This window comes from Pagrus pagrus (assembly GCF_965226575.1).
Source record: "Pagrus pagrus genome assembly, chromosome: 9".
NCBI lineage: Eukaryota > Metazoa > Chordata > Actinopteri > Spariformes > Sparidae > Pagrus > Pagrus pagrus.
This window is the reverse complement of record NC_140193.1, coordinates 18087351-18105196: the sequence shown is the minus strand read 5'-3', so window position 1 is coordinate 18105196 and position 17846 is coordinate 18087351. Positions and strand designations below refer to the sequence as shown.

The 17846-nt window shown below is 43.0% G+C and overlaps 1 protein-coding gene across 1 annotated transcript; it reads left to right on the top strand.

Moving 5' to 3' along the window:
• Window positions 1-191: 191 nt before the first annotated feature.
• Window positions 192-15792, top strand: rap2aa (RAP2A, member of RAS oncogene family a). The gene is made up of 2 exons (XM_084363081.1): window positions 192-1391; window positions 14106-15792. Exons 1-2 carry the CDS (start codon window positions 1078-1080, stop codon window positions 14341-14343), a joined length of 552 nt encoding a protein of 183 aa, XP_084219207.1. The 5' UTR covers window positions 192-1077; the 3' UTR covers window positions 14344-15792.
• Window positions 15793-17846: the final 2054 nt, after the last annotated feature.

Sequence of the window (17846 nt, the reverse complement as noted above, 5' to 3'; positions counted from 1 at the left end):
CACGCAACCTGCACTGGTAGAGATCAATAAATAGCTTAAATATTTATTTGTTTATTTATTTATTTACAGCATTCTCAAATTTGGACAGCAGCAACAAAATGCAGCGTTACCATAGCAACAGCATCCGGTGCATTTTCCTCCTCTTGGATACACATCCTCGAGCCGCGCCTGTGATTGGACGAGCTCTCTTTTGATGTCACTGGGGCAACCGAATGATGGGAATTTTACCACATGAACGGAAACGTCAGCGCTGAATCTGACTGGCTGCCTCGCGCGTTCCCCATTCAGGCTCGCGTGAGGTCCGCAGCGAGCCGAGGCTGCTGTTGGACGGTCCACACGTCCGTCTGGAGGAGGAGGGAGGATCCGGACGAGTTTTTCTATTTTTTCTTCTTCTTTTCTTTTTTTTTTTTTTTCTCCTCTTTGCCTCGGTACGGGAGCCGAGCGGGGACCAGCTGGTTACGCGGCGGCCGTGGGTCTCCACCCGAGAGTATGGCGGCTGGGATCGCGCTGGAGAGCGAGGAGGAGACGGAGACATGCCAGAGATGGTGAAAGAGAAACAAAGAGACGCAAGTTCTTTAACGAAGTGTCGCCACAGCTGTAGCGTGCGCTGCTTTCCTCCACTCGGCCTCCTGCTTGAAAACGTTGCGCCTGCACTTCATTGTAGGGGGGCTGGAGCCAGCGTTTTCCCCCGCTGTCCTCGATGGAGCAAGTTTGTTTTTTTTATGATGCATACAGAGTGGTGAGCTAAGCAGATGAGAACCCGCACGGTCCACATCATCGGGCGATCTTTTCTTCCTCCCTGTGCACATTTTCGGACATACTCGCAGTCCTCGGACGCCCGTATAGCTGTCAGTGTCTGGCCTGCATGGGGGAATTTCTACAATGAAATCCATCTTGGGGCACCGAGTCTTTGTGCTCCGCCGTAGCTGAGCAGCGGGCGAGCAAAGACTGTATTATTGACAACCCCGTTCAGAAATGGGAAACGGATGGTGACTGTGATTTCGTGCGGGAACGTTTTGGGTTCATTTCAATGACGCGCGGAGATTGAGAACCGTTTCGACTCGATTGAAATCCGCGATGCGCGAGTATAAAGTGGTGGTCCTGGGCAGCGGTGGGGTCGGGAAATCCGCCCTCACCGTGCAGTTCGTCACCGGGACGTTCATTGAGAAGTACGACCCCACTATAGAGGATTTTTACCGCAAGGAGATCGAGGTGGACTCCTCGCCCTCGGTGCTGGAGATCCTTGACACCGCCGGTACCGAGCAGTTCGCCTCCATGCGGGACCTTTACATCAAAAACGGCCAAGGATTCATACTGGTCTACAGCCTTGTCAACCAGCAGAGCTTCCAGGACATAAAGCCGATGAGGGATCAGATCATAAGAGTGAAAAGGTTGGTGAAAGTCCAGATTGTTGAGATTATTCCTCAGCTGGCCTCTCAGGCCCTGCATGTAGTTTCAGGACAGGCCTAGGCCTGGTCTGAGAACTGTGCTTGAATGGAGATGTTGTGCACCTTCAGGGCAGACACACCATGCCTGCTCTATTTTGGTGTAGCAGGTCTCGCCCACAGTGCACAGAGCAGCCCCAGCATCTCAAAAAGTAATCAGAGTAGCCTCGTCTCTAATGTAAACAGTTTCCTCCCACCAGCACCTTGAAGGCCAGTCTGTCTTCCAGTCATAACATCCTACAGACTGCCGAGCTGCTCCTCTCTGTCTGCAGCACCCAGTGTCTGCTGTTCAGGACGCTGCAACCCCAGTGAAACACCAAGCCGGCCGGCCAGCCAGCCAGCCGAGGATAACCAGGATTCAGTGCAACACTGGCTGTGCAGACAGCTTCGAGGGAGCACAGCGAGCACTCTGACACTGAGCCCCGGCTCCTGCAGAGGAGTAGCCATGTTTTTAATTAACAGGCTGCACAAGCTCTTTAGGAAGGGAGACACAATTAAAAGCGTGAAATTGTCTTGATGTCTGAGCGGCGTTACACAGATGATCCAGATATGAGGTCACTGGAGGAGTGAGCTGCTGATTGATACGTGGACGGGGTTAGCTGAGGCTGTGTGGTTGTGCCGTCAGGGTGTTCCTCGGCTCAGTAGTGTGCATCCACCTGGTGACATGGCACGATGTTAAAATGTGTCATAGCCGCTGCTGGTTGAATCGTTGGTGTTTGTGGCCTGTGTGTAAGCTCAGTTCCTGCGTTCTATATGCAGGCAGCACACACCAGGGTTCATCAGTCATTGTACATGTCAGTGGATGTGTTACAGTCAGTGCAGGGAGTCCGATCGGCTCCAGAGAGACGAGGCTGCTCTAATGAAGATGCATATGTGAAGCGGTGCAGCTTAAAGCTCACACAGTTTACTGATACAGCTGATTACATTAGATAATGCTCAGCATAAGGACAGTGCAGTTGTATCCTGCTTCAGTGTTGTGTTTCTGTCTATGTTGTCTGTTTGTGTCACATACTTTGAGCCTTAAAGGAGAAGTTCACCCATAAATGAAAATTCAGTCACTGTCTTCTCACCATCATGCTGATGGAAAGTCGGGGGAATTTTTGTAGTCCATAAAACATTTCTGGAGCGTCACAGCACAACAGCGTTATAGCATCCCATTAAACAACTGAAGTAAAGTAGATGGGGACTTGTTGTAATGTAAAAAAGCAACAGAAAGCATACAGCTCGTCCAGCGTGAGCCAGGTCTCCAGCCCTGAGTTTCCAAATTGATTCGAAAAGACGTTATTTACACCTTCGACACGCAGTCAAACTCACACACCCACTTTAGGCGGGGTCATGCTAACACTTTTAGCTTTGCAGCTACCGTTGAGATTTTAGCTTTAAGAAGGATGTAAATAATGTCTTTTGAAATCAATTCGGATCTTAGGGCTTGTGGAGACTTGGATTATGCCAGACAGGCTGTATGGAGCCTGTTTACATTTCCTTTTAAGTTGTTTTTCTACGATTCAAAATGAGTCCCCATCCACTTCAGTTGTTTTGGAGAATGCTGCAACGCTGTTTTGCTGTGAAGCTCCAGAAATTTGTGGTGGACTACGAAAATTCACCCGATTTTCCATCAGCATGAGGGTGAGGAGATGGTGTCTGAATTTTAATTTTTGGGTAGACTCATCCTTTATCAATGAAATGTGTGTTGAATGTTTTTTAGTTGTTTTTGTCATCTAATTGGATCTCGGCTTTTCTAAACGCACCTCATAAACAATCCTATAAATCTGTGGCTCCACATGAAAGAATGAGGTCAACATGTTTTCCCCATATGAGCTGAGAATGTGTTGAGGTATGTTCAGTCTATGTGTGTGTGTGTGTGTGTGTTTTATAGAAATGTGTGTGTTTACATGTAAATGTATACACGTGTGCTCACACAGCAGATGCAGCCAGGCTGTTGTGTGATTTCACACTTGGGCTCGGTGCCGTTCTCTACTGTCACAGCACAATTTATTTTCTGTCGCAAAAGCATCACACCTCACATGCTACTCCTACACAGCAGTTAATTTCAGAGTCCTGTTCTTCATGTAGACAATTAAAAGTTCATATTGTGTTAAAACAGCGGAGTTAAAAATGATTTGTGTATTAAGCAGTAACCTTTAACAGAGTTTGTTCTGAATGGAGGGATCCATATTTTCTTTTCAGCTTCGTTTTTTAAGTAAAACTTTAGTTAGTTTAGTTGATAACGTTAAAAAATGTACTAAAATTATCAGCAGAATCTGAGGACACGACAGCTTTGACGTGATGTCGGTAACGTCTGTGTATTGTGCTGCAGAGATGTCTACTAAAGTTAGCATGCTAACCAGCTAGCCCCGGCCCATCCTGTTACAAAGCTCCTGTGCTAGTGGATTAAACACAAACACTCACCCGGTGCTTCCAGCTTGCAGTCCAGGCCGCTAGCTGCAAGGCTAACTGAGCTAACTAGCTAACTGCAGATACAGTTGGCAGCAGTTGGCAGTTACTCCGGTGATATGTGGCCCCTATTTGTTTTGAGTATGAAACGACAGGTGGCCAATTCCTACATAACCTTTAAGATCAGAACAGGTGAGAGAAACCGTGGAGAAAGAAGTACACAAAAACCTACTCACAGAGGTTTTCTGTGACATTTGCTCCTGAGTGGTTGTAAAAAAATACTGTAAATCGTCAGCTGACATGAGTTCATAGAGATATGAAAACATAAAATGATCCTATACCTTCTAGAAATTAGCACAGGAATTACAAACTGTGTACACAGTTGATGAGCCATAACCATGAGAGTCACTCCTTTTGTTGCTGAAGGTGAGAACGGTAACTTTATATTATATTCAGCATATTAAAGGTAAACTCTTAACCTAATCCTGCGAGATGGAACTGTGAAACAGAGCAAAGGTCACACAGGTCGTTTTTTTCGATGACATTACACCTCGTAAAAGACAGCGAGCTGTGATTGGTCGGGGACCGTCATGTCTCTTAGCCAAGTGACCATCACATCAGACAAAAATATTGTGTTGTCTGGATCCAGCATTACTCTTGTTTTCTCACTCTTTGATCAGATATTGGCTGATTTTAATGACAATTTAGTTAATAACGTACTGCATTTTAAAGATAAAGTTGTTTTCTGTGTAAATCAACATTGACTTATTTCAGATGTCTTCTAATTTGCCCTGCTGTGCAACATTTTGAATATTTCCCAACGCTGGAATCGCATGAGATTTCAGGTCCTTTGTGGAGTTAATGTGTTTTTATCTCATCGTATATCAGAAAACCTAATTGTAGGTCTGCCATTTTGTCACCGTTTTCAGCAATTACAGATGACAAATCCATCACAGAAAAGATAACATTTTTCACACAGAGAGCAGCTCATAGTGCAGTGCAGTATCACAACATTTTATGTTTTAGATGACAGCGGGGAACAGCTGACTGAAAAAGGCCCCGCTGTGCTGTGTTATTGCTCTCTTTAAAACCCCCAGCTGAAATGCAACAAGTCCAGACATGTTCTGTGAGGCTGGGTGAAGGGCATTGTGGGAAATGTAGGAAATCAGTAAATGCAGAAAATCATCAAAGGCAGGAGGGGAAGACGAGAGAGAAGGAGACATCAGAAAGAGCACAGACATCAAACACATCACGGAGAGAAACTCCTGAAAATCATCATTAGGACTTTTCTCGAGCCGATTGGTTGATCAACAGAAAAATAATCGTCAACTACTAGTATAATTAATTCCCAGTAAATAAAAAATAAAATATGTGAAATAATTGCTTGTAGCAGAGGGATGGTTCGGTGCACCTCCCAGAACTTTAGACAACAGGTGTCTCTGTGAGTTTTCTTTCGAGTATTGCATGTAGGAATGTAATTTTGCTCTTCCTGTACATCACACTGCCGGTGCTTCTCCTCGCTTTCTGTCTCTCATCACTGCCAAAACACTTCTGACCGGTCACGACCATATCAGCCTTCGCTCAGGTCAGAGGCGCCGCTGTGCGCCGCGCTCACTCTGAACCCTGTCAGTATCCATCAGCGCCTGCTGTTAGCAGCGCAGACAGGCTTTAGCACAGAGGCCATGGGTGCACATGATTACACCCTGGCCTGCTCGTGTCCGCTGGGGACCTCATCGCTCCTCACTTCAGCTGCAGTTAACTATACACCAGGGATATATTGTGATCGGTGACTTAACAGAGCATTTAAATAGCTCTGCCGTGGTTAAAGGAGAGCGAAGAAGAAGGAGGGCGTCGTGATGAACTGCTGTTACAGGCTCCAGTGGTGTTGAACTCGCCGGTGTTGTTGATATCTTTCCTCTACATCGTCCTAAAACACGCTGCATGTGTGCTGTCAGCTCTGTACAAACTGTGGAGATATCGTTCCAAAGCTTGTTCGCGTGCCAGCTAGTTGAAAGGATCGAGATCAATAAATGGTGGAGCGGCAGTCGCCCAGTTCTCCAAGAAAGATCCTCTTTCATCTGCGTCTTTGTCTGTTGTGAAAACTGGGCAAAAGAACTGAGCGAAAGTTCAGTGGTGATTACTTAACAGTTGACTTGGCTTTCAAAATGACGTGTCGAAGGCCCTCAAGCAGTGGTTTGCAAACATGCAACAAGTTGTTTCTGCTCTGTTTCGGAAGCACTACTTCAGATAGGGTGGCAGTAGTTAGAGCAAATGCTGGATATACAGGGCTGTAATTAGTGAGAGAAACCCATGTTTTACTAAACCTCCCAAAAAGAGACAATTTTTATCCGTAGTGACATGGCCCTCGGGTTGGCGGTTGGTTCTCCACTTTGGTCCAGACTGAAATATCTCAGCAAGTATTGGATGGACATGCCAAGATTTTGTACACAAAGTCCCCTGAGGTTGAATGCTGATGTCTTTGCTGATCCCCTGACCTTTTCTCTTGCTCCACAGCGGGTCAAAGTTTTTCACATATCCTGTGAAATGTCCTAGCATCTTCTGGATAAACAGGCACGTCTCATTGTCCAGGCCATTTGTTAATTTTTAACGGGGGGAACGGACTCTTTTGGGCTCAGCATAAGTAAAAAGCTATTGTTAGGTTAAATGGGTAAAATTTGCTTTATTACATTACAATAAATAAGTTACAATAAACTGCTTCTCTGTTGAGCGAATGGACTGAAGCCTGAGTAGCATATCCAGAAGCACAAAATCGAGCCGTCCCCAGTAAACATAAAAATCCTTTCTGATAAAGAACGTTAACATCTGTGTTGCTCTCAGCAGCCACAGTGGCTACAACGCAACTCACAGGAAGTTAGTGATCAGCAGCGAGGCTGACAGCTTCTCCGGCACACTGACTGTACGTATTATATTGTACAGTATGTTAAACTCTAGCTCAAGGCACCATCCTATCACCCTTAATGGGGAATACAAACCCTCAGTGAGCCGTGATGATTCCCAAGTGGTTGTGCTTTATGGCCAGTCTCTTGAAAACATAGTGAATAGGCATTTTTGCACTGAAAGCAACAGCGGAGCAAGCATAGAAAACTGTGCATGTTATTGTATTGATTGGTATTTAAAGAGGTACTCCAGCAATTTATTATTGCTTTTTCATAAATAGCCCTCAAAATCCTGGACGTTATACTTCCTGTAATGTTATATATGTTTGTTTTTACAGGGTCATGACATAAACTGTATAAATAGTGTGTCTTTAATAGGGCTGCAATGATTTTTTTATTTTTATTCTCAATTAATTGAGTAGTTGTTTGGTTCCTCAAATGTCAGAAGACAGTGTAAAATGTTGATGAGTGTCTACCAAATGTATTGTTTTGTCCTCAGTCAAATCAAAGATACTCAGTTTACTGTCAAAGAAGAGTAAAAAAAAAACAGAAAATAAAAGTTTTGTGTTTTCTTTAAAAATAATTCTCAAACCAGTAAGTTGATTATCAAAACAGCTGGATAATAATGAAGTAGTTGAAAACTAATCATTTAAACGTCGCAGCTCCAGTCCTTAAACACATTAAATAATTTTACTCACAGTATATCTTCTTTTGTTCAGTTTGTCACATTGCACTTCTCATCAATGCTTCAAACTAAACATTTACCTCCAAAAAGTCCAGTTCTGTACCACAGAGCTGCTCACACAGAGCAGGAATGATGTCAAACGGTGCACTGCACTCAAACAGTGTTTGGTAGCTGGTGACAAAATGCCACTGAGCTGTTCCTATTCTTACAGAGGGCCATTGCAAACTGAAGGGGACTTGTAAGCTGTTGTCATGGATAATCACAGAGAAGAAAACAACAAGCAATTATGAAAACAGCCAGGCAACAAGTTGTGTATGCACAAGTGGTTTGTAGCTTTGATTATGGTCTTAACCAAGTCTTTCAGTGAGTGAATAGCTAAATGTAAGAGTGAAAGCTCTGTTTTGCAATACACTTGCAACACAACTTTGCAAAAGTTTGCAATTTTTACTTCACATGCTGAAGTACGTCGTCCATCATCAAGCGTTATCAACTAACAAACACTAATTATGTTATCTCTAAGACTACTGTAGAGGTGCAATGTGTTAGAATTACCCACCTGTTACATTCATAGCAAATGGAAGGCAGAATATTGCCAGAGTTACTGCTAGCAATAGCTGCCGTTAGCTATTACGCTTAGTTAGCCTTCAATAGATATCTCTGCAACGATACATAGACGTCTTTGATATAAAGTCAAAATTTTCTTTTATGTTGATAATTTTAGTTTAAGGTGCAGTACTTAAGAATTGGCCACCTGTCAAATTCATACTCAAAACAAGCAGGGAGCAGTAACCGCTAACTGCTGCTAACTAGAACTGCTGTTATGTAATTAGCTTGGTTAGCCGTGCACCTAATGGTGTGGACTGGGAGCGCCAAGCAGCTGGGGAGTGTTGGCATTCACACTGCTAGCACAGGAGCTTTGGACTGGTATGGGCCGGGGCTAGCTGGTTAGCATGCTTACTTCGGTAGATATCTCTGCAGTGCAAAACAAAGACATCATAACATCAAAACTGTTATTTCTTCACATTCAGTTGATCATTTGAGTTGACTGCTGACAAATTTCAACTAAAATTTTTACATATTGCACCTTTAAGAGATCGTCTAGTGTCGACTCTGGAATAATATCCTCTGTAATGTTTCATTTTCAGACATTAGAGGAGAAGGTGACTGTGACATTTAGATCACATTTTGTTGTTATAAAACTTCTAAATGAGTCTCTGAACTGTTCAAAGCTTACTTCTCTCCTTTTTTTTAGCACGGTTTATGAAAAAGCTCATTTCTGATGAAGTGGCACTTTGCATTTCAGAGGACGTAAGAGGAATTCGACTCAAATGGCATGATTACCACAGGGAGCTGGTAGTTTGCCGTGGTATTGCTGTAATATCTCAGATCCAAGGATGGCTGGCCTGCACTGTCTGTCAAATACAATACTCGTTTATCTTTCCCATTTTGACATGTCTTGGCCACAGTCAGAATCAGTCTGGAGGACGGGAGGCAGAGATTTAGTTTTCATAACCTGGAGAGAGTCCAGAGGGAACTTTCAGTAGTATCCCCGATTGTTTCTTGTTTTTAATCTTTCATTCTTTCAAAAAAAAAAGCAGAATATCTCAAGCTTGTCATGTCGTGTTTACCAAAGTCTCCCCAGATATTAATTCCTGATTAAATTCTTTCCTCGCCCTGATGCTGTGGCAGATGAGAGCAGGTTATTGCTGCTCTCTGACTCAGTCGTTTTCTGACTAAACTGAAGACCCTCCTCAACAGGGCCACTGGGAGGCCATTGGTTTCCTCCCTCATCCTGACAATGCCGGCCAGAGTCAAATCCAGAGACTCTCGGGCCGCCGGCTTCCACTGTCCGCCCGTCAGCAAGGCCTGTGTGAGTTGATGCGTCATGCATTATAGATAAGGTGTGTCTGGGGCGAGCTCCAATGGGTGTTTGCAGTCGGAGTGCTCCGTTGCGGGCGCCATCAAGCTCACAAGCTGCAAGGCTAAAGCGTGACATGTTATTCGTGCTGTTTGTGTCACAGCAACAAACAAAACCAGACTCAGTTATTCATTTGTCTTTTGAGGCTCGTGGCTGAAGCGTGTAAACCGCTTTGTACTGTGTTCTGTGTTACGGACAAGCCTCGCTTCCTTGCGTCAGCCATCGTTGGGTCCAGACACAGTGCGGCCAACACCCTTCATGCTGAGGCCCTGGGAGCCTCGGTATCCGTGGCAGCCACTGTCTCACACCTCCTGGGACCGCCGGTTCCCTCCTCTGTCATTATGACTATATATAGACCCTCTCCTTTGGTACCAGATGTCTTTGTGCTGCACGTGTTATGATGAGGCCCAAATGAGCTACATAACTTGCATATGGCTGTTAAGTCCTCCATTATGGTTAAAAGACAAGAACACGCAGCACACTCTGGTGTTTGATTCGACCTTAATGGAATGACTTTAGTTAGACTCCTCCTGCTGTTTGGGACATCCACGATACTATAGTTAGTTTCTTTCATTTTCTTTTTGAGGGATGAGATGAAGGCAGCTCTAACAAGAGCAGCAGGGAGATCCACACTTTTACGTGTCATCACTGGATTGGAAATCTGTATCCGCCTGGGTGTTACACCAGAGAAAATAATTGTTTTAAGAATAAAAATATGTTCATTCTTGATTAGTCTGCCAATTATTTTTATTATTTTTACGAGTAATCGATTAATCGCTTTGTCTTTAAACTGACAAACAAACCGTCAAAAGTGATCATCACAATTTCCCAGAGCCCAAAGTGACGTCTTCAAATGGCTTTTAATGTCCAACCAGCAGACCGAAACCCAAAGACTCTAAATGACAAAGAACAGCATCAAAACTGAAATGTAGTTAGTAAGCAAAAATTACACACACACACCAAATCACTGAAAATCAAAGAAAATCAAAACAGTTTCTTTAGTCTTCTATCATTAAACTGAACATCACTGGGTTTTGGACTGTTGTTTTGGACCAGACAAGAAATTTTAAGGCAACTTGCCCAACTTGTGATGGGTAAATTAGGCCAAACCCCCACACGCCCCCAATGCCCGCAAGATTCATTTCTATTCTCCCTTGTGTAATATACATAGGAGCATAGGAGGTATTTCTGGAGAAAGCAGAATTTGGGGAAAGAGAGTGGGAACTGGTATTAAACAGAATATGATGGTAGATAATATATAAGATGGTAGTCCGCTGTGAGGGATTTAAAGCCGGAGATTTGAGCCTAAACCACAGCCTGGGGCAGAAAAGAGACACTCAAATGGCACCATTACCTCAAACTAAACACTGAGCCCCCTGTGGCGTCTCCCAGCTATAAAAGTAAAGGTCTTGCCTTTCAGTCTGCTCGCCCACAACTACGTTTAGGATTTTTCAGTGAAGGTGGGAGAGGGAATTTAAGGTTCAAGGCAAGAACTGCCTACCACCACTGAGATGTGGTCCAAAATAGTTAAATAATGGCCTTGCTGTTTTTATTGACACCAGGAATGCAGCGAATGAGACCTGAGCGCTGATGCTGAGAGGCATGAGCTGTAATTCTTCAGTCAGGATGCCTCTGAGCTCATAGAAACACTATCACTTTCTTGGTTACACACCGACCAACCTCGTAAGATCTTCTCTTTAATCCTGGAAGCTCTCCTTGGCTGGCGAGCCGTTCCTGCGAACAGAACAGGACAGTCGAGATTAAAGTTCACTCTGGATAATGTATTCATGAGCAGATCAAAGTCGGCTCCCTATTCTCTGCAAGTAGAAACTTATTTAAAGCTGAAACCTGCAGCCCCCTGGACCTCTGAGAGACGCTCCACTTGGAAAAGTATCACAGTAGCCGCCTCTGAGGTCTCCCCATCTCGCCAGCATTTGTTATTTCCTCGCATACCTGTTACCATAGCAATCAAGGATGAGGAGGATTTTTTCCCGTTAATAATTCAGAAGCATGTATATTTCATGGAGCGAGGGCGGCTTTTGAAAACCCTAATGATGTTGATGGGTGTTTGGGTGCATGACTCTGGTCAGATGTGACGACGCTGCTCGGTGTCGCGAACAGAGACATTTAAACTCCGTTCAAACGACCGGTCCGACAGATGGAAAAGGTTCCCTCGCACACACAGATAAGGATGAAAGAAATAACCTGTTGTTTATCAGAGGAAGTGAATCTGCCGCCTCTCTGATGTTTTTGATCTTTGTTATCTCCTCTGATTTGTACAAACTGCCTCAGACGCCCGACATGTTCCCCAATATCAAAACCGATGTGGTGATTATATTGGTGAAACTGCGTCAGAGTCATTCCTCTTGATAATTACAGTGCTGTAGCCTATTTAATTGAAGCAACCGTCTCTTCCGGGTGTCCACTAAGTAGTCCAGTTCCACAGTGACATGTTGTGCTCGGGCAGCCTGACAGGGAGTTCACAGCTCAAAGGATTATGGCCACTTCCTCCCCTCAGGGGTCGGAGATATAAGGCCCATTTCCTGTGCTCTACTGGGTCAGGCTTCAGACTTGGTGCTTACATGGGGCAGGGTGGGCGGCATGGAGGTTGAGCGGTTAGCGCCACGCAGCAAGAAGGTGCTGCCCCGGTTCTTTGTGTGAAAAGCTTCCTCCCACAGTCAGAGACCACGTTTGTCCCAAAGTAGAAACGGATCTTTTTCTGTCAGATTCAGCCATCCACCCACAACAAGCCCACGTCTGACACCCAGCTGAGCTGTTTGAAATAATGTATTTTTAAAAAAGCCAGGCTTATTTTGTCATGTGGGGAAGCTGATGTTTTCAGAAACAACCAATAAACCAGTCGGACCAGTGTTTGTTGAGACCTGAACTTTCTTACCTCCGATTTTGTTTGTAATTACAAAGAAAATGACTTTTTGTTTTGTTTATTGTGCGGACAGATTGTCACAGAGAAACATCTGGATTCTTTCAATTCAACAGTCAGGCTTGAATTGATTTCCAGGCAGATATTATGTGCTCGCACATTCAGAAACAGTTGCTTCCTGCTGCAGAAGAACTCCAGAAAGTGCTTTCAGTAGTACAAAGTGAAAATAGATATGAGAAGGAGGGATGGTTTTGAGAAAGCACAAATGACTTCCTGACTGTGTGCCAGAGTCCCTCGAAGCAATCTAATTATACGAGAAGCATTTTTAAAACTTGTTTTTCATCCAAATGTTTGTTGTATTAGGAAGATATTGTGTATATTCATGGTCCCCGGGGAATGAATCCCTAATGACTTTGGTGATGAGGTTGACAGTTTGGTTTTGAGTGAAATATCTTGATAACTGTTGGACTGATTGCAATCACATCTGATGCATATCCCCCTCAGGATGATACTGACATTTCATAAAGCAACATCATCAGGTTAAAATGTTAGTTAGTCCCGCACTATAACCTGAACTGTGTATCAGTTCAGTGCTGTCATGGACGTCTGTCTCTGTTATACAATGACTGCAAAAAAAAAAGTTAGTGATGATTAAACATCTCAAAGTTGTTCATTATCTATGAACTATCAGACACCTCATTTAACAGTCAGCCTTCATGATTGTCAGCGAAACCACTACTTTATACAGTGCAGAAAGATACGTACTGTATGTCAGTGTTCAGTTGACATGTTGTCCAGTTTCATTGGATTCATCTGTGACCTTTTAAACTCTTAAGTACTGGTACTCAGTAAAGACAGACATGAGATGACAGTTTCCTTGTAATTAAATATGCTACATAAACCACAGAGAGAGAGGTGCAGATGACAGGATGGTATCTTGAGTTTACTTTCTAATTAAATGTGCTACACACATAAAAATGCCTTGCTCAGACTGACTGTGTCAACTGTCTATTCAGCTGCCCTGAGCTAGTTAGCTCAGTTAGCCGTGCAGCTAGCGGTTTGGACTGGGAGCTCGGGGACCAGGGGAGTGTTAGTGTTCACTAGAACACCACCAGGATGGAATGGTGCTAGCTGGTAAGCGTGCCAACTTCATTAGGTAATGTCCAAAAGGGTTGATAACTACAGAGGCGGAGTCTGCCACTTTGCTCTGTCATGTTTCTACAGTAGCTCAGAATGGACAAACCAAACACTGGCTCTTTCATGTTTTAAGCATCCACTGTAGAAGAGGGTGGACGAGGGGTATTCAGTTAGTTACAATCTGCAACCTCACAGGTAGATTCCACTAAATCCTACACACTAGTCCTTTAAACTGATGCTGAGTAAGAGGATAATTGTCACAGTGTTAATTTAGTCCATTTCAGGGCCAACAGTAAATGTCTGTCTTGTGATAAGACCAGCAACCCAATCAGGATGCTTCGCTGCCTTTGCCCAATGCTGCCTGCCTTCCTTCAACAGGAAAATGAATGAATGAGGTTACGTTGTCTATTGTTGCCATTGAAAGAAAGAGTGTTGAATGACCAGATGTTAAATCAGGTCATATTTCAATTGGGCGCAACACAAAGTGGAATTTATGGATTACAGATAATTAAATAGCTGCATTAAGTAAATGATTTCCACATGCAAAGAGCAAAGGTCTTATTCAGTGGTGCAATTAAAACCTTTTGAAGCATTAAGCATGTGCTAATACCAAGTTCTGAAAGCATAATTGCCTGTCTTTTCAAACCAGAGCTGAAAGAAAATATAAGAACACAAAACCCACTGATTGCTTCTTCAGTGCGCGTTTTTGTCGAGTATCCTCACGTGTGCGTCTGTGTCTTGTCCTCAGGTACGAGAAGGTTCCTGTGATCCTGGTGGGGAACAAGGTGGACCTGGAGAGCGAGCGGGAGGTATCGTCCAGCGAAGGTCAGGCCCTGGCCGAGGAGTGGGGCTGCCCGTTCATGGAGACCTCGGCCAAGAGCAAAACCATGGTAGACGAACTGTTCGCTGAGATCGTTCGGCAGATGGACTACGCCGCCCAGCCAGACAAGGATGACCCCTGCTGCTCCTCTTGCAATATACAATAGCCCCATGGGCCTCCAAGGAACAGTCCGGGAGTGAAGTCCACTTTAGAGGAAGCTTCAGCAGAGAGATACACACTTAGACACACAACACATGCACATGCCAATTAAACGGAAGATAAATTCATGGTTGAACGCGATGGATTTTAAGTGTATTGAGCGAAAAATCAGCAGTGACAAGATTATTAATAACAACATGTGAGTCATGAATACATTTTGAACAAGGAATGCTAGGAATTTGCCGCAAGAGAAATTGACAAATTGACAAAAACAAACGTGCCCCCCATGCCTTATGTTAATCTCCCTTTTGTTGTTTGGGTTGGTTTTATCCTTTTCGAGTTGGGGAAAATCATCAGCAATCACAGATCAGGATCTTTACTCTTTAGGTTGCTCTACAGTCTGCTATAAATGAGTACAACATGTTTTCCTCCTGGTTTTGTTTTGCACAGAATGACGAGATGCATTTTTTGTTACCATGACTCAAGTATCCAGTCGCAGATTCCTGATCCAGTTGTTTTAAGTATTCAGGAGTATTTGATTTGCAGTATGTACAATTTTCCTCCCAGCTCATTTTGTGCAGTGGTTGGTTTTTTCTACTCATCGCGACAGGGCTGAACCAAAGAGGTGCCCTGAAAGCACCTCCGTTTTCTTACATAAGGAATGGAGAGAAAAATGGTTGATAAGTCAGTGTCTTTCTTGAAACATGGGTGCAGTCATCTCTTTCCTATTTTGAGATACAACAGCAAACATAATGAGAGTCTTTCAAATATTGTGTGATGTTTTGTTTTCCTCCAGCGGGAGACTCTGCCAGCAGATTGCCGAGTAACAATATAACTAACTGCTCCATCCTGATGGGACAAAGAGTTCATCTTTCCAGTGTTTGAATATCTCTACAGAGGATCTCTCTCTGGGTGACATTTAAAAAGTGAAGATGCCAACATTTGTCATACTTTACATTTTCTGTTCCTCCTCCGGTATCCAAATGAAAATGGGGTGCTCTCGAAGTTTCAACATCCTGATCCCATTCTTTCTGTGCTCAGAGTATTCAAATCCATAGTAACAAATAGTAACGACGAAGGCGATGATAATAAGAATAACTAATAGTAGTGTAAATATTTTGTATTGGAAGTGCCAGCTCCTGAGAAGACACTGACTCGACACATGTGGAACTGTCAACTGTATGCATGGCTAGTGAACAAAAAAAAGGACTCTTACTGTTTGAGTTTAATATAGGCTGTGGAAATGTGCAAAACAAACACATACACGTCTGGATCTGGACACTGTCTCAACTGTACATCTACAGTATCTTGCCACGGGAGCCAGACTTTCCCCGTGTAACCATTTTCATTGTTGATTTTATATTTTTTTATGTGACCATTTACTCTTTATTCCCTCTCTGAATGGTGACACTGTTACATTTGACACCTAAACAATAAAAGTGCGTTCAACACTCGACTGAGGCTGCCAAGTTTAAGTGAAATGAAGAATGGGTGAAAGAAACGCTGTTTTATAACTATTATATAACTGTTATTCTTCTGTGCTGCTCCTACTTTTAATTCTATGAAACAACTATATTTAGGTTTTAATATTTCACAGGGGCCCTATCCACTAATAGGTCCACTCTCCTATAAATCAGGGCTTTTCAAAGTCTCCCCCTGCTTTGTACTGTCTTTATACTGTCGAGTATAATTAATTATTAATTATGTTTCCATAATTTGGGGGCTTTAAGACAGGGTTTCCTAATCACTAATGTTCCTGGAAATCTTCTGGCAAACTTTTTTTATTACATATCACAAATCAAATAATTTTCATTTAGCATGAAAATGATGGAAAAACTAATTTTATTTACATTTTATGTGTATAGAGCAGTAATTTAGGCTGCATTATGCTTTTACTATGCTTCATAGATTCATATCTCAACAAGACCCCCTGACCCACAAGGGGCTCATGGACTGTGTCGTCAAAAAGGTTGGGAACCCCTGCTTTAGGGAGTGTAAACAGGAAGTCAGATGTGAGACACAACCTGAGCGCTGTTTTATAGCCTGTATTTATCTACACTTTAAATTGGCGCGTTATAAGTATGCCAAATGAGATATTAGTAGCTCCTGTTCTCAATGGACCCATGGATTCACAGAAAACTGTTACTGGGATGCTTTGATCCTGAAGAAAAACTTAAAAACCTGTTGATTCTTAAGGAAGTTCTGTTTTTTGAGCCACGTCTTTTTATCTGTCTATTGATATTTATTTGTGATGGACATCAGAGACAATGTTGTCCTCAGCAAACATGAGTCCCACTGATTCTCAAAATATGTGTATCAACAACAGTTTAAAAAAAAATGATGAAAATCGCCAGAAAGACTTTAAAAGCAACACAATATAAGGATGAGTATTGTGGATCAGGATAACCTTGTATCCACCGACACGTCTGGTGCTGTGCTGCCTGTCTGGGTCTCACAGAGTCAGCTAATCCCCATCTGATCTGTTATATCTAGAGTTCGGCATGCTGCTTGAATCTCCAGGTCGTCAAGACTGGAGGGTGCCTCCTCCTGTTTGGTGGGACTCATTCTGAGCACAGCTCCATCTAATCCATCCTGAAGACCGCTGTGAGACACCGACAGTGAGGATCTTCCTACTTCACGAGAAGCCTTAATCTCTGCCAAACCTCTTCTGTTCTCGATCCAAGATGACCTCATAGTAGAAGTTTTACTTTACTTTATTTCCTCTTCTTCATCTAGCCTGGTTGCAGACTAATCGCTGCAGACATCCCAGATTTGTTTAGCAAATATGTCTGGTGTTCCCCCAGCTAGAGAAAATAAATTACCAATCCGAGTTTAAGGGAGAAAATGAATGGCTAGCTAGCTAGTTACAAGTTCAAAGTCAACCTACAGCATTAAAGGAGCGACGTACGGTCAGAATTTTAGTTAAAAACATCCAAAAAGTGAACTACCATTATCAACAGAGTGTGAAGAAACAACAGTGTCGACGTTATGTCAACAGTGAGCGGCAGTACGCTCTTATGCTGTCCCCTATCGTTGTGAAGCTACCTTCAAATCCTGGCCATTTCCTAAGTTACACATTTAAACTGATCAATGATTTGATTGATATTTTGAACAATCTTAAAAACAATATTAATTGCCCCCAGTGATTAACCATCTAGAAATTAACATTAGCTAGTTAGTTTTAGGTCATGAACTAGGCCATTTGAACCATTTGTCAACTACTTTTAGCAAACTATTTCAATAGTTTGTCCATTGCCTCTTTTTTATTTTCGACTATTTGTTTATATTTTTGTGATCTCAACCTTTTATCAATTACTTACAGCTATTTCAACCAGTTATCCATTAGCCCCTTTTTATGTAACTGTGTATCCATTACTATTCACTATTACTATTTAACTATTTACTTTTAGCTCTTTGTCCATCACTTCCAGTTGACTATTTCTACTGCTCATGTATTACTTTGAGCTAACATGGCTAACATGAACACAGTGTCAGGCTGATGAATGAAGT